The following is a 15895-nucleotide window of genomic DNA, read 5'->3' as shown; positions in this document are numbered from 1 at the left end:
CCCCGTGTCAAGGATTGCAACCCCCTTGGCACGCTAAAGATCGTTTCACTGGTTTTCGAAAAAGAGTAGGCTCATTTGGGGCCGCCAGAGAAACCCAAAACTTTCAAAACCGTTCCTATAATATTTAAATTCCTACCGCCGAAATATGGCTGAAATATTGCCGACTCGGCGTAAAACAATAATAATCAATCAATCTTCCCTGAGTGGTGAAACGCCGTGAAACAATTTCTGTCCTTGTTTAAACAAAGGTGAGTGTTGCATTTTAGGCACTTCATAAATGAAAATCCATTGCAGAATTCATATTTGCACCGTTGGCGTTTACTATCCCAGAGAGGAAAGTGGTCCAGGCAGTCCTGGCTTACATCGGAGGTGGGTTTCCCTGTCAGTGGTTTTGGAACTGCTGGTGGTGACAAACCTCCAGGCCTCCCAACTTTAGCTTTGTATTCAATAAGGCCAGAAGCAACATCTCTGATAAAATTACAAAGTTTCATTGGTTTTCTATGAAGTAGGCTGCAGTGTCGCTTATACCATAGCCATGCATTAACAGCTGCAATAAGAAGAGTACGCCAAAGAATATACCACCTTCTAGACTTAATTTTTTGCTTGTAGACGGAGACAAGGGAGTCTAGAAGATCAACACCTCCCATCAATTTGTTATATGTTTCAATGATGTTTGGTCGCCGAACTGTAATAATCTGCTTCTCCTATTTGTCCCATCTGCGTACTTCTCCCACTGGATTCAAACCAACGTATGAGGACACAACGTCCACAGATTTGTTGTCATACCATCTCAATGCTATTATGTTACATGAAGTTTCAACTCTGTAGTCAACAGATCCCCTTCCTTCCTTTTTTAATTCTTTTTCTGACTTCAGAGTGCAACCTCTTAGTCTGTTAGATCGCACAGTGCCTACATACCAAAAGGATCTCTCCTTTAAGGCCTTTACTAAGGACGGAGAAGTAAAATAGTTATCTGCAAATATTTTGTAATTATTTGGCTCCAGCGTGGACACTAACTTGAGGACAACATCGCCACCAACACCAATAGAATTTGCATTTTTTTCAAAACTCCCTTGGTAAACATCAAAATCATAGAGGATGCTAGATGCCCCTGCCCTCCCCCATAGCTTGAAACCCCAAGGATTTGGTTTATCCCTTATATACTGCTTTAGACTAGACTTGCCCTTGAAAGACACCATAAGTTCATCAACTGCATGGTTCTCTTCAGGTGGTATCTCCAGAAACCTGTTTCTCAGCTGTTCAATCCAGGGCCTAACTTTCCATAGTTTGTCCTTCTTTTGCTCGTCAGTGACTGACATATTGTTTGTTAAATGAATCATGGTAGCAATTTTTTCAAATCTGTTTCTTGCTATTGCGTCTGCAATGGGAGGAAAACGACTTTCTGTCTCCCAGTAAGCTCTAACTCTGGGCATTTGGACAAGGCCTATCCTCAGGTACACACCGATCATAATTTCGATTTCTTTTTTTGTGCTTGAAAGCTGAATCCCCTCTTTTTGCATTGCATAAAGGTTTGTTTGCTCTGATATATTTGAAATAATTTGGTCAGTTACCATGAGTTTGAAAAATTGGAATGGAGTCTTGAGCAGACCATCATGTGGTGCCTCTTCAAGTTTACCTTTGAATTCAGTGCATGGTTCCTTGAATTGCTGATTTGACCAATTCCATTCCTGATTTGGAAGCTGAGGTAGTACATTCAGAAGATCAGGATCTTCAGTTATGTCCTGAAAATTCAATTCTCTGAGAGGAGCTTCATTATTACTTCTGTCAGGCTTTTTCTCTCTGATATAAGCTGATAATGGGATATTCTCAGACTCAGAATCACTGTCCTCAACAGGAGTCAACGTTTTGGTTTTGAGTTTCTTTTTCAATTGAAATAAAGTCTCATTTTCATAGTCAGATGTGTCACACTCACTGGAAGCTTAAGAACGTTCATCAAAATCACATTTCTTCAGTTCATATTCATCACCTGAACTTTCAAAATCATCAAAATCACTTTCATCCTTTCTGATTTGATTGACAAGGTCTCGAACTTTCTTAGCTGCTGACCTTTGTTTTTTCTTTCCATGTTTTTCTTGAAATCAAAAACAAGTAAATATTTAAGCAGAAATTAATGAAACATGTTTGCAAATTACACATACGACTAAAACCAAACCTTTTATTTTGTTTCAGGACTGTTAATATTTATCAAATATATAACTATGATTTAATGCCCATTGTCTCATATGTGATACATTGATTCAGCTGAAAATCATTCATGAATAAGCAGAAAACAAACAAACCAGGACATAAAATTAAGTGTAATAATTAATGAATTTTACATCACATATCCTTAACAGGGGTTTTATTTTCAAATTTTAAGGATTTTCAGTGTTCAGAAATCCTATATGTAAGACAGCTGCATTTTACTCTAAATTCCCATTGTATCATATAATATACAGAAAAATTAATACCCGATGTTTCATATATGCAACACATGATTTCAAGTAAAAAATATATATATAATATTGTATTACTTTAAAGATTATTTATGTTACTTTTTTATTTTTTGATCCTCTCAGAAGAAAATTATAAAAAAATTTCTCACAAATACTCACCTTATATTCTAGTTATTGTCAGAAAAATAAATAGCTCTGTGCCGTGTTGACATCTTCATGGAAGCTGCTATGTTTGTTAGGAAAAACATGTCACATGATGTAGAGTTAGGTGAAAATGCGAAACTAAATTTTGCAAAATTGACATAGGAGAGTTCATATCAAAGAGAGATAATTTGTCCAACACAAACAAGATGATATAACAGATTATTGAATTTCATGTAGCATATATGCTACGTGGGGGCACTAGAGGGTTAAACTATCTACACAGATCATTGTAGCCCTAGTAATCTCAATGCAAACTGTCCTGTATCTCCTTGTCATCTGTTCATAAAAAAAAATGAAAATACTGCATTCATGTAGGGAGAGGAAAAGAGAGATAGCAATTGAGCATGAGGGAAAGAGACTAATAATCTGATGTCATTAACATTAATAATTATTCTATAAAAACAAATATAGTAAATAAACATCTAGAAAAGTGTGAAATATTGCATATTAGGAGGCATCTGTACATTGGAAATTCATAAGTTGCCTTCCTTCCGTTCGTTTGTTGCCAACTCCTACTTCGACACGGGTCCTCGGTTTATATGGTCTCGTCCGAAAGACGGGTCTCCACGACCCGTAGTGGATTCGAACCCGCGACGTTAGGTTCCCGCTCTAACCCCGGGGGTCATGATTTGAACAATTTAGAATCTTACATTACCCCATATGTTTCCACTTAAATTTCAGCTTTTCTGGCCCAGTGGTTTTTGAGAAGAAGATTTCAGCTTTTCTGGCCCAGTGGTTTTTGAGAAAATTTTTAAAGATTGTTTACTACATATTTCAATGTAAAAATTGGATTCCCTATTGTGGCCCCGCCCTACCTTCAGGGGTCATGATTTAAACAATTAAGAATCTACACTACCCAAGGATGCTTCCACATAAGATTCAGCTTTTTTGGCCCAGTGGTTCTTGAGAAGAAGATTTTTTAAAGATGTTTACTACATATTTCAATGTTAAACTTGGATTCCCTATTGTGGCCCCACCCTACCCCCGGGGGTCTTGATTTAAACAATTGAGAATGTACACTACCCCAGAATGCTTCCACATAAGTTTCAGCCTTTCTGGCCCAGTGGTTCTTGAGAAAAGGATTTTTAACAAGAGGCCCAAGGGCCTTATCGGTCACCTGAGTTTAATACAACAATTTAGAAGTTAAATACACTGATAGATGAAGCTTTGTTGCCCTAAAGCAAGAGAAGTAGGAAGATCAGGATCAACAAAATAATTAGTCTAGTATTCAGTATCAACTCATAAATTAAGTTCTAATCTGTCCCCCACTTTACACTATCACCATGCAGACTATTAACAAACTATTAGTGCTTCTGTACTATTTTTAAACCCATATTAAGACCTCTAGCATTGACTTCTCTTATGGTCTTTGGAGAACTTTTAATTTGATAGGTTATTTTTGTCTCATTTTTATTTATCTATTACTTACAGGTCTACCTGATTATTAAAACTAAGAAAATACTTTTTGAATTATATGATAAACATTCTTGCATAATTATCTTATTCTATTAACCTTTCAAATACATTATTTACAGTGATTAATTATCAAAGGTGAATGGAAAAGGGGAATAACTTCTCTCAGTAGAATACAAATTAATTAAGAGCCCTGCCCAGGACTAGAATGCTTAGACAAATGGTCCAGATGTTCAAAAATCTGGTAGAAATACGCTTACTTATATCATTTAAACTTTTACTCAGTTTTTTTCCGATACGCCCAGAAGCAGAGAAGAATTTTACAGGTACAATGCATTTTCACTACAGATTCAACAAAGCCTTACCCTAACACCAGAACCCAAGACCAAGGGTCAAGAAATTTACAAATTTGGAAGAGTTACCCTCATCATCATAACTATGAACTTCGAAGTATTAACACTTTTCCACTATATTATCAAAAGCCCCCCCCCCCCATTATGCCAGAACCCCTGACCCTAGGACCACAAGATTTAAAAATTCTGTTCGAAGCTCCAATTTTCATCATAGCTAAGCAATTTATTTATCAGCTCAATGCTAAGGAGCAGACTGGATAAATTACTGATTAATTAATAGAATTAATGCTTTTTCACTATATAATCAATAGACCCCCCCCCCCTTCCTCAAGAACCCCCAAAACTGAGGCCATATACTTAAAAATTTTGGAAGAGGCATCCTTGCCTATCATAATCATGCACTTAGTTTGTTTAAATAATCTCCAGTAGCAGGGAAGATTTTCAAAGAATCAATGCATTTTCACTATATATTCAATAGAGCCCCGCCCTAACACCAGAACCCCTGACCTTGGGGCCATGAAATTCACAATTTTTGAAAAGGCATCCTTATGAATCAAAAGCATGCACTTAGTTTGTTTAAATAATCTCTTGTAGCAGAGAAGAAGATTTTCAAAGAATCAATGCATTTTCACTATATAATCAATAGAGCCCCGCCCTAACACCAGAACCCCTGACCCTGGGGCCATGAAATTCACATTTCTGGAAGAGGCCCACCTCCTCATCATGACTATGTACTTAGTTTATCACCTTAATGCCCAGGAGCAGAGGAGAAGATTTTCAAAGAATTCATGCATTTTCACTATATAGTCAATAGAGCCCCGCCCTAACACTAGAACCCCTGACCCTGGGGCCATGAAATTCACAATTCTGGAAGAGGATCTCTTGCTCATCTTAACTATGTACTTAGTTACTTTATTTAATACCCAGGAGCACAGAAGAAGATTTTCAAAGAAATAGTGTACTTTCACTATATGATCTATATAGCCCCACCCTGGGGCCAGAACCCCTGACCCTGGGGCCATGAATTTCACAATTTTGGAAGAGGCATTCTTGCCCATCATAACTATGTACTTACTTACTTTGTTTAATACCCAGGAGCACAGAAGAAGATTTTAAAAGAATTAATGCATTTTCACTATATAATCAATAGAGCCCGGGTTACTGTCACTTCGCCCCAAAACCAGAACGCCCCATGCATGAGCGCCCCAAACATTTTTACCGGCGCCCAAGTACAAATATGAGCGCCCCAAATTTAAATCACGAGCGCCCCAAATTAGCATTTCGAGCGCCCCAAGGCTTAGTAACTAGTAAAATAAATTATTGTCTTTTTTTTACATTTAGATGTTAAAAAATATTGATGTGAACAATTCACGAGCGCCCCAAATTATATATATCATGAGTGCACCAAGTTTTTCGAGCGCCCCAAGGCTTAGAAACTAGTAAAGAAATAAATTATTGGCTTTTTTTTTTACATTTAGATGTTAAAAAAATATTGATATGAACAATTCACGAGCGCCCCAAATTATATATATCATGAGTGCACCAAATTTTAAGTATAACGAACGCCCCAAGATTATAAAGTTATAAAACGTACTTCCGTGTTTTTAAGTACACGGACATATACCAGGACCGAAATACATTTTGAATGAGATACAAAAGAGTGAATTTTATTATACTGAATTTTTAAATTTTAATTTAATAATTGCTAGTAAGTAGGTTCGTCTCAAAGGTCTACTACACTACTACACTATACGAATAGAATAGACTTGAGCACTGATGTATATTTCTGCAGTAACTATGATTTATAACCATAAAATTTCTTAGATATATTTATATTATATATATTTATATTAATATGTATACGTTCAGAAATATTCATTTTCGAAAGATGTAGTCTTATAGCTTAATGGCTGTATTTATTATTAAGTTGGTTTTTCCCTCAATTTGATTTGTATCAGTAATGTTAACAAATACGTATATATGTCCTTCTTTTGCATGCTAGTGGCCAATAAAACATAAAATAATGATTTTAACAACAATTTTTTTCTTACTTAATTTAATTTTAATATTTGGTAGACGTCATGAAAAATAGATGCATATACATAACACAAATGAATAGAAACCACACTTAGAGTTCTTGTGTCTCAACATTGATAAATAATAGTCTGGGTGGGAACACTTTTTGTTCAGGTTATCGTTACACACACACTAGAGGCGACTTGGGCCACACACTCTGGAAAGTTGCACAAGCAGCTCCGACCCTGTAAACATTCCAGCCTCGTACTGTTCCCACAGGTCTTCATATAATCTCTGGCGCTCTCGGACATCTCTGCGCTGTAGTCTGTGGAGACTTCCCTCTTCCACCATTTGTTTCTGAAGGGGTAGCTTCTCTGCCTCGCTGTGCAGGATTGGGATGAGGAGATACATTGGGGGCGTGGATTCTTTAGCGTTGTGGTTGAGTCTCCTATGCCATCCTTCACAGTCATTGTTCGTTCTCGTTTCTTTTCTGTAGACATTCCAAGAAGGGATGGGGAATACGTTGCTTTCCACCCAATTCCTGTTAACGTAAGACAGAAGTGAGAGTAGGCGGTCATCATCCTGAGCTTGGTCTTGAATGTACAGAAAGGCGTCCTTTACCTCGGCTTCTGGCAGGAAGGGCAATGACAAAAGACACCTCACAGTCTTGTGGATGTGTCGATCTTCATTGTATGGGACTTGCAAACCAACTTCCTGTACTTTCCTCCATATAGCCTGCGACCAGTGGAAATGGCATCCCTCAACGGTAACCCCTCGGATTGTTTCTCTTGCAGCCGCCCATGTAGCTCGCTCAAAATCCGCAACAATTGTCTGGACTGCCGCACGTCTTGGTAGGATTGTCATTAGGGCTGTGAAAACAGCGACATAATCAGCAGTCTGTCGTCGACTCATAAGAACAAAGGCTAGTGGTACTTGTTTCTGTTGGTCACCAAGGAACCCATGGATTGAAAATAACTGGGCAAATGGGCTCCTGACAACTTTAAAAGTGCCGTCGACGTACCATGTCTGTAAATTGGCTAAGACATCAAGTTGTTCCGTAGTTGCAAAAATCAGATGCCGCTGTCCATCACAAGAAATGTCTTTCTGAAGGAATCCTACAGGTAAGTATCCTTCAACAAGCTCAAAGTCGCAGTCTTTTGGCTCCTCAGGACGCAACTTTTCCCTGGTTCTGTTGGCAATCCTTATTAAATTTGTTAACTTGGGTCGACTCTGTGGTGGGAGGTTTGCATCAGCCATTGAATACAGAACTCGTTCTGCTATTGTTCCAGCACTCTCGAATACGTTGTCAACGGACTGCTCCTTCACACTTGCTGTTATTTTCTTTGCCATCGTCAATCCTGCGGCTCCCTCATGGCAATGCCGTTGTTTCCCCATTGTGAAAGAACCCTGTCGTTCTTTTACGGTGGCCATACAGTATAGCGTCTTCTGGCGGACAGCACACTGCCAGTCTCTTCCATTGGGCAACGTCCTCTTTAGGTTGTAGGTGTACCCTTTGTTGTCAACTAGCATATCCTTGTTGCTGCGCGATGCCTTGGGGAGGATCTCGAACACTACGTCTTGTCTGTTGGTGGGTAGCTGCCTCCTTGGAGCTGGAATAGGACGTCTAGGAAGAGGAATAGGTCTTTGTGTTTTACTGTTTCTTGGTGCAGGTACAGGTCTCATTGGAATGGGCACACGAGGTGATGGAATAGGGGACATAATCTCAGGTGAAGATGACACATGTTGCACACGAGGTGATGAAGCAGGGGACGCAACCACTAGTGAAGATGCCATCTGAGGTAATGGAGGAGAGGACATCATCTCAGGCGAAGATAGCACAGGTTGAACACGAGGTGTTGGAGCAGGGGACGCTACCACAGGTGAAGATAGAGTCTGAGGTAATGGAGGAGAGGACATCATCTCAGGTGAAGATAGCACAGGTTGAACACGAGGTGATGGAGCAGGTGACACTACCATGCGCATAGGTGAAGATGGTATCACAACTGGTGAAGTAGTAGGGAGCGGAACTGCTTCCGGAGTCTGTGGAACTGTAGCAAACGGACTGTGAGCACTTGGAGTAAGTTGAAAGGTATATCGAATCGGTCTCTCTGGAGTGTTCGGCACAATGATGCAATCAGAACAATGCCACTGTAACTCTAAGGTACCCCTGACCATCTGCCTGTACTCTGTACAAGTCACCCCTGAAAAATTGAATAGAAAATGTAAGTAAATTATTATAAACACTAAAAATTGTACCTAATGTATCAACAAAACATGTGCGAGATCAATAATTTGGATACATTTCAAGCAAAATAAGGCTTCAATTCACAATGGATAAAAGTGCCCTTGTATGGAAATAAAATACGCAATTCCCAAGAAGTGTATTTTTACTGCTACGAGCTTTTTATTTCCTTAAATAACCAAATGACTGACTATCTTAGTGCGTTTCGATTAAGTTTGTATCAATATATCTATACGTATCTATATACAAGAAAGTATTGTATCGAAAAAAAAAAACTTCCAATACGTATCGGGCATGCAGTATTTTTCTGTGAAAAAAGTTGGGAATTTTAATCACCAAAGATTATATTTGACTGTTTTGAATTAAAATTGATCAATAATGATATAACCATTAAGGGGGTAGCACATTTTAAATAATTATTACAAAATACGTAGACAACTTTATTTAACATGTTGATTTTACAGTTGTTTAGAGTTTAAATTTGAAGTGTAATTTGTAATGACAACAATGAGACATTAAATAATTTATAATACTTTTTTGATTGACTATCTTATGGAATATCTTAACAGAGCTAATACTCAACCTTTGTCAATCTTTGTCTCAAATTAAATATTACTATTGTTACAGGATTTTCAAATATAAATACTTGTACTGTACACTTATACAACTTACTTTATTATTCACTCTCATACTACATCACACATAGGAGCACCTCGCAATTTGCTGGGGTGTCCAAAATTTATTACTTTCACTCCGGGACTTGGGCGCTAATTGACGCCTTTGTTATCCCCAATCTTTATTTTGATATATAGCGTACACACATTCATTCAATCATATATACATGAAATACATTCATTTTTGCTATTTGAAAGACAGAGGCATAAATGGTACAAATAATAGAATAGATAACAAGTTCTATAATCCACCTTCAATAATATATACCTAATATACTCGTCTTTGCTATCTGAAAGACATTGGTATAAATGGTACAAATGATAGGATAGATAACAAGTTCTAAAAGCGACATTATTACTCTCCTTACTTAAAACATATAGTTCAAACAAAATATAGATCAGTTTCAATGTTTCCCCTCAAATCAAGAAATATTGGTAAATAAGATGACCAATTAAGAATTTTTTGGTCCCTTACAAATTTACCGTTGTGATATCTTAACTATAAATATAAAGGTCGATTTCAACTCTAAGACTTAACATACACACATGGTTTTGTAAATATTTACTGATATATATATATGCAGTTAAATTTTTGATATGAACATAATGTAAAACGTATTCCACTGCAAATCTTAATGTCGCTTCATATATTTACAAATTTCAAGATGAAATTTTCAGCCGTAAAATCGTTCCGAATAGATTGCAATGAATGTTACAAAAAGTTTTTTTTTATCCTATATAAAAAAAAAAGATCAAACCACCTCTCGCAAAGAAATGCATGAATCTCCTTTCATGCAAAATCATAGCATGTCGCATAAAATCGCTTAACTTCCGTAACGATTTTGATTTAAATTTCACTCACAGAATGCAGATTTCAAAAAGAACTGAAACTAATCTGAAAGTGACAACAGAACCTTATATCATCGAATAATATCCTAAAACAAACTTTGATTTTAGCTATTGAAGAGAATTTTGACTTTTATTGCTGGAAATTAACTTCCGTAACGATATTTTTCCCGAAAATTTAATTTACTTTAATTTCAGATTCAAGCGAGACTTCATGATTCATACTTAAGCGTTCTTCAGTGAACAGTAATTATGATGTTCATTTTGCTATTTGAAACAATTATTTTTTTTATGTTTAATACTCTGAATTGGTCCATTTACCGTAGAATGACGGACTTGATCTTTATCCAGTGCTTCACTTATTAGTGTATTCCAGTCAGTTTATATAACCAAACTTTTCTTTGTATGCTTTTCTTTATTTTTAATGAATTAAAAAATATTAACCTGTATTGCAGAGTCTGTGTTGCCATCCCCCACAGCCGTCACAGCACAGAGCATGTTGTTTTGCTTTAACCTGAAAAATGAAAATAAAAACGTGCATTAAAAGTGAAACTCGTCTACGGTATACAACATCCTTTTGATCTATTTTTTTTTTATTCCAGAGTCATTTTCGTATGCGACAATTCAGTGTTCGAAGAAAATAAATCTATGTGTATAATGATAATGACGCCAATTTAAATAATAAAATTATTGTACAGGTGTCTTTTTTTTTTTGTTCTTCGCTGCATCTCTCTCCCTATCATCACTTATAAGGTGCAGATCTGCAGCTATATCATCACTAGTCTGAACATATTTTTCTTGTATAAATAGTATTTTAATGGTTTGAACACAAGTTCTAACAACTTACGAGGTTATTACCATACACGGCTACAACTATCAATAAAAACTTTGATACTTTTCAAAGTACCAATTGTTTAAGAAAAAATTATGCACATGTATTGAACCCATCTATCCATATAAAGAAAGTCATTTATTATAAATCTGTTCAATTTTTACTAATTTTAATGATGTGGTTCAAAATCTCGTTATATCCATCATGGACTTTGTATAGTGCACGTGCCGCGTGGCATCATTGATTGTCGTGTACTGATTATGTAATACCTAATACATTATATTACACATCTGTGACTAGATCAAGAACTTAATCCTAGTGGGATTAGCAGTCTGTGTATACACAGTAAACATAATTTCAGACATCCACATCATTTTAGACCAATTCAACAAATATACACCATAAACCTGGTCTTTCAGCGACATTTTTAACACTTAAACAACCTTTCCATGTGAATTATATCAATCATGTTTACACAGATGAATCATAAATGTAGTTTAAAATGAATACATTTAAAGCAATAAACAAAACAATATGAATGAAAATACATACATAAATACTAAGCTATTCCATATATTAAAAAAATTTCCTATACAGTGCATAATAGGCATCACAACGCAAATTTGGGCAAGCAACTCTTACAATTTGTAAGACTTTAAAATGTTTTATTTGTCCAAAATTTTACATGTTTTATCGCCAAATAAATTCAAATTTCTTGATATATTAATTCGATAAAAAATTCTTCAATAGGAAAAAAATAAATAGGCTATTACTGTAGGATATCTAATATTGAATACATTTGATTTATCAAAAAATTATATAAAACCGACAAGGAACTTCTTTAATATATAAATTAAGATTTTGTCACGATGTACTTAAAAACATAAGTTAATTACATGTATATACCTAATTAGAACTGAGATAAAAAAAAGTTAAAATGTGCTAGACAGTACTTCATATATCTCGGAATCATATATAGGTTCGTACTGGAACAAGTTTTTAACAATTAAATGATAAAGCAACACATATTGAACGCTTCTGAATTATTTATAAAAATGGACTTACCACTTTCTTGCATTGAAGACACTTCTCCATCTCTCAAACGATCCAAAAGAAATGAACAGTCAGTCGACAAATTTTTTTTCATCACAATGTGGTAAAAAATAATTATGAGATTATAATTGAGCGGGCTCCTTTATGTGGGATAACGGCGGTGCTCAGACTTTGAAACTATCGTTTTTAATTACACAAATAATTATAAGTTGATAATTTAAAAGAATATTACACAAGTGTTCTTTGAAGAAGGAAAGTCAAACAAAAGAATATTTCGTACAGTAGTATGCAACTAAATATAAGTCAATTTCAACATAGATTCAAATGAAATATTCAAAAATAAAATATAACTGATGAAGTACCTATGTATAAAATTTTCACATAAAGAGCACCTGTGTACATGTGTTAGATCAGACGATATTATTTGGGGCGCTCGAAATACTAATTTGGGGCGCTCGTGAATTAAGTTTGGGGCGCTCGTGATTTAAATTTGGGGCGCTCATATTTGCACTTGGGCGCCGGTAAAAATGTTTGGGGCGCTCATGCATGGGGCGTTCTGGTTTTGGGGCGAAGTGACTAGCACCCATAGAGCCCTGACCTAACACCAGAACCCCTGACCCTGGGGCCATGAATTTCACAATTTTGGAAGAAGCACTCTTGCTCTTCATAACTATGTACTTAGTTACTTTATTTAATACCCAGGAGCACAGAAGAAGATTTTAAAAGAATTAATGCATTTTCACTATGTAATCAATAGAGCCCTGCCCTAACACCAGAACCCCTGACCCTGGGGCCATGAATTTCACAATTTTGGAAGAGGCACTCTTGCTCTTCATAACTATGTACTTAGTTACTTTATTTAATACCCAGGAGCAGAGAAGAAGATTTTCAAAGGAATTATGCACTTTCACTATATGATCTATATAGCCCCACCCTGGGGCCATGAATTTCACAATTTTGGTAGAGGGCTCAATGCTTGTTACAATGATGCCAACAGTTTGACTGCTTGATGTCCTGGAGTAAAGAAGAAGATTTTTAAAGATTGCATTATTTTTGGTGGTTTTAGCCCCACCCCTCAGGCCCCAGGGGGGCAGGGACCATGAAATTCACAATTTTTGTTCCCCTTCACCCATAGATGCTATATGCCAAATTTGGTTGAAATTGGTTAAACGGTTTCAGAGAAGAAACTAAAAATGTTCAAATGTTAACACACGACGCACGCCGACGGACGAGAACAGATAGCAATAGGTCACCTGAGTGACTCAGGTGACCTAAAAACTTGGATTCCCTATTGTGGCCCCGCCCTACCCCGGGGGTCATGATTTGAAAAATTTAGAATCTATTCTACCCAAGGATGCTTCCACATAAGTTTCAGCTTTTCTAGCCCAGTGGTTCTTGAGAAGAAGATTTTTTAATGACCCCACCCAATTTTTGTATTTTCTTCATTATCTCCCCTTTGAAGGGGAATTGGCTCTTCAGTTTAACAATTTAAACTTCCTTTCACCCAAGGCTCCTTTGTACCAAGTTTGGTTAAAATTGGCCCAATGGTTCTTGAGAAGAAGCTGGAAATGTGAAAAGTTTACGGACGGACGGACAACGGGTGATCAGAAAAGCTCACTTGAGCTTTCAGTTCAGGTGAGCTAAAAAGGATGATAATGAATTGTTACTTTGATACACTGTCCACAGACAGAGTTCTTTTATTTACCTTGGACACATTCCTTGAAAAATAAAAATTGAAAAAACTGATCTCTTTTTTAAGGCACTGATTGAGATGGAATGAAAAAAGAAGATACAGACTAGCATGTATGGCAATGGATTGAGAAAATTAAAACTTACTGAAATTGTAAGGAGTCCTTCTGCTTGATAATTTTTTTAGTGTAATTTTACCATAGCCAATTGGTTCCTTGAATAACACTCAAAGAGGCAGTCCTTTTATTAGACACTGTGGTGTGGACTGGGCCAACAGTTTTTTTAATAGGGTACAGGTGTTTTTGTCCCTGTGGCAGTCTCTGAAATGCAAAGTAGATGTGTATGAATTTTATGGAAGTCAAGAAATATGTCCTTCAATTTTAGCCGGGCTCCATAGCGTAAGCTATGGCCCGGCTTACAGGATCGCATATCAGCGCGGATTAATCCGGATGGTAACCAAACAACCGCCAATATAAACATTACCTTCTCTACCATTACGCTTTTCAAATTAAATCAGTTCCCGTTCTCAAATAATTCATGATGATGACATCTTGTTAAACTTCTCAAATGTTCAAATAAGTTTTCTGAGGTCAGACAAGCTTTTAAAGAAAGTTAATACCTGTGTGAGAGTGAACGTTACCTCTGCTGTACACACAGGCCACGTGCGACACACAATCAAGATATTTTTAGCCTGATAAAACCTCTATTTGTAGAATGATGGAAAACTTCACCGCCTTGCCACGCGTGCATATTAGTATATGCGCACTTGTATGCGATCTTGTTACTAGGTGGATGTGACGATATTTAGCTTATCAAATTAAAACTAAAACAAGAATAAAAGGAAAAATAAGCACAGATGACAATAGTATTGCGAACTGCAAATTGAAAATATCGAATATGAGTTATATAATGCGATATCCTGACATTGACATTGTTACATGTATATAGAGATGATTAAAAAACTGCTTTTCCTGTGTTTAAAAAACTTTTTAATTGCATTTATTAATACTGAACTTCTTACTTTGCAGTTTTTGTTGTGAAACTGTACTGGTCACTGCTCTATAAATAAGCCCGGCTCTCTGTACTCCTGAGTACTTTGATTAGCTTCCTTGGGCAGAAGGCAGTGCCACATTTGGCAATTAAACTTACATACGAATACTAAGGAAAAATTCTAATCTTCCGATCAAGAACTGCAGAGCTATGATCGGTAGTATTTACCTATATGGAAGGATTCTTAGGTAGTGTAGAAATCATGAGCCCAGGACTAGGTAGGAGTCAGATTCGGCAATCACACTTTAAGGTAGGAATTTATGGGAAACATTTTAGAAATCTTTATTATTAAATGGAGCATCCTCAGCGTGGACTTAAATTTTTTAAATAATGACCCCAGGACTAGGGCAGGGCCACAATAGGAATTTGTAGAAAAAAACTTGAGAACAGAAAAGCCATAATATAGTCTAATAAATGTGAAAACATCTTCAGGAAGAGTAAATTCAAGATTGGTAAATGCTAGGATGCGGAAGCGATGCGAGATCAAATTTGTTTAATAGGAATACATAGGGATAAATATCTAAAAATCTTATTTTAAGAACAGGAAAGCAGTGATAGTCATACTTACTAAGGAATCATCATTGTTCCTGGGGGACCAATGTTCGTGAATTTTTTGGGTCGCCCTTACCCATGAATTTATATTCCCACTTACATTTATTTCGTATGATTCATTAAATCTACTATATGAACGAGTAACCCACGAGAATACATCCCCACGAACCAACAAAATTTTGTTTGCCTAGAACACTGATCCCTTCGAATTAAAATGAGACCACGGTATATAGAAATATATTCAGGGAGTGAAGATTATCTTACTCCTGGAAAATATTTTTCTAAGGGAACTTTTCAATTGTGATTACTTATGTTTTTTTTTTTGTTTTTTTTTACATTTTAATATCTTTGGATGTGTTGGATTTAAAAAAAAGACAGTTATTATGACATCTTTGCTATTTGTCTGTATGGAGGAATGGGGTGATTGGTCATGTCATATGACAATTACAGAAAAGATTATGTTCCTGCTGTTCATTAGTTTTTTCACTGTGAACTTGAAACCTTTATAAGTGAGA

The 15895-nt window shown here is 36.3% G+C and overlaps 1 protein-coding gene across 1 annotated transcript; it reads right to left on the bottom strand.

The window, feature by feature from the left end:
* Nucleotides 1-704: 704 nt before the first annotated feature.
* On the bottom strand, nt 705-2086 carry LOC133179521 (piggyBac transposable element-derived protein 2-like). Its single transcript, XM_061314261.1, has 2 exons — nt 2068-2086; nt 705-1939 (listed from the first exon to the last, which is right to left on the bottom strand). The coding sequence occupies exons 1-2, from the start codon at nt 2084-2086 to the stop codon at nt 705-707; spliced, it is 1254 nt and encodes a 417-aa protein (XP_061170245.1).
* Nucleotides 2087-15895: the final 13809 nt, after the last annotated feature.

This window comes from Saccostrea echinata, unplaced genomic scaffold, assembly GCF_033153115.1.
Source record: "Saccostrea echinata isolate AGI-Se365-2 ecotype Australia unplaced genomic scaffold, CSIRO_AGI_Sech_v1 ptg000005l, whole genome shotgun sequence".
Lineage (NCBI taxonomy): Eukaryota > Metazoa > Mollusca > Bivalvia > Ostreida > Ostreidae > Saccostrea > Saccostrea echinata.
Note: the sequence above shows the minus strand (reverse complement) of the source record. Positions and strands in the feature narration are given on the sequence as shown.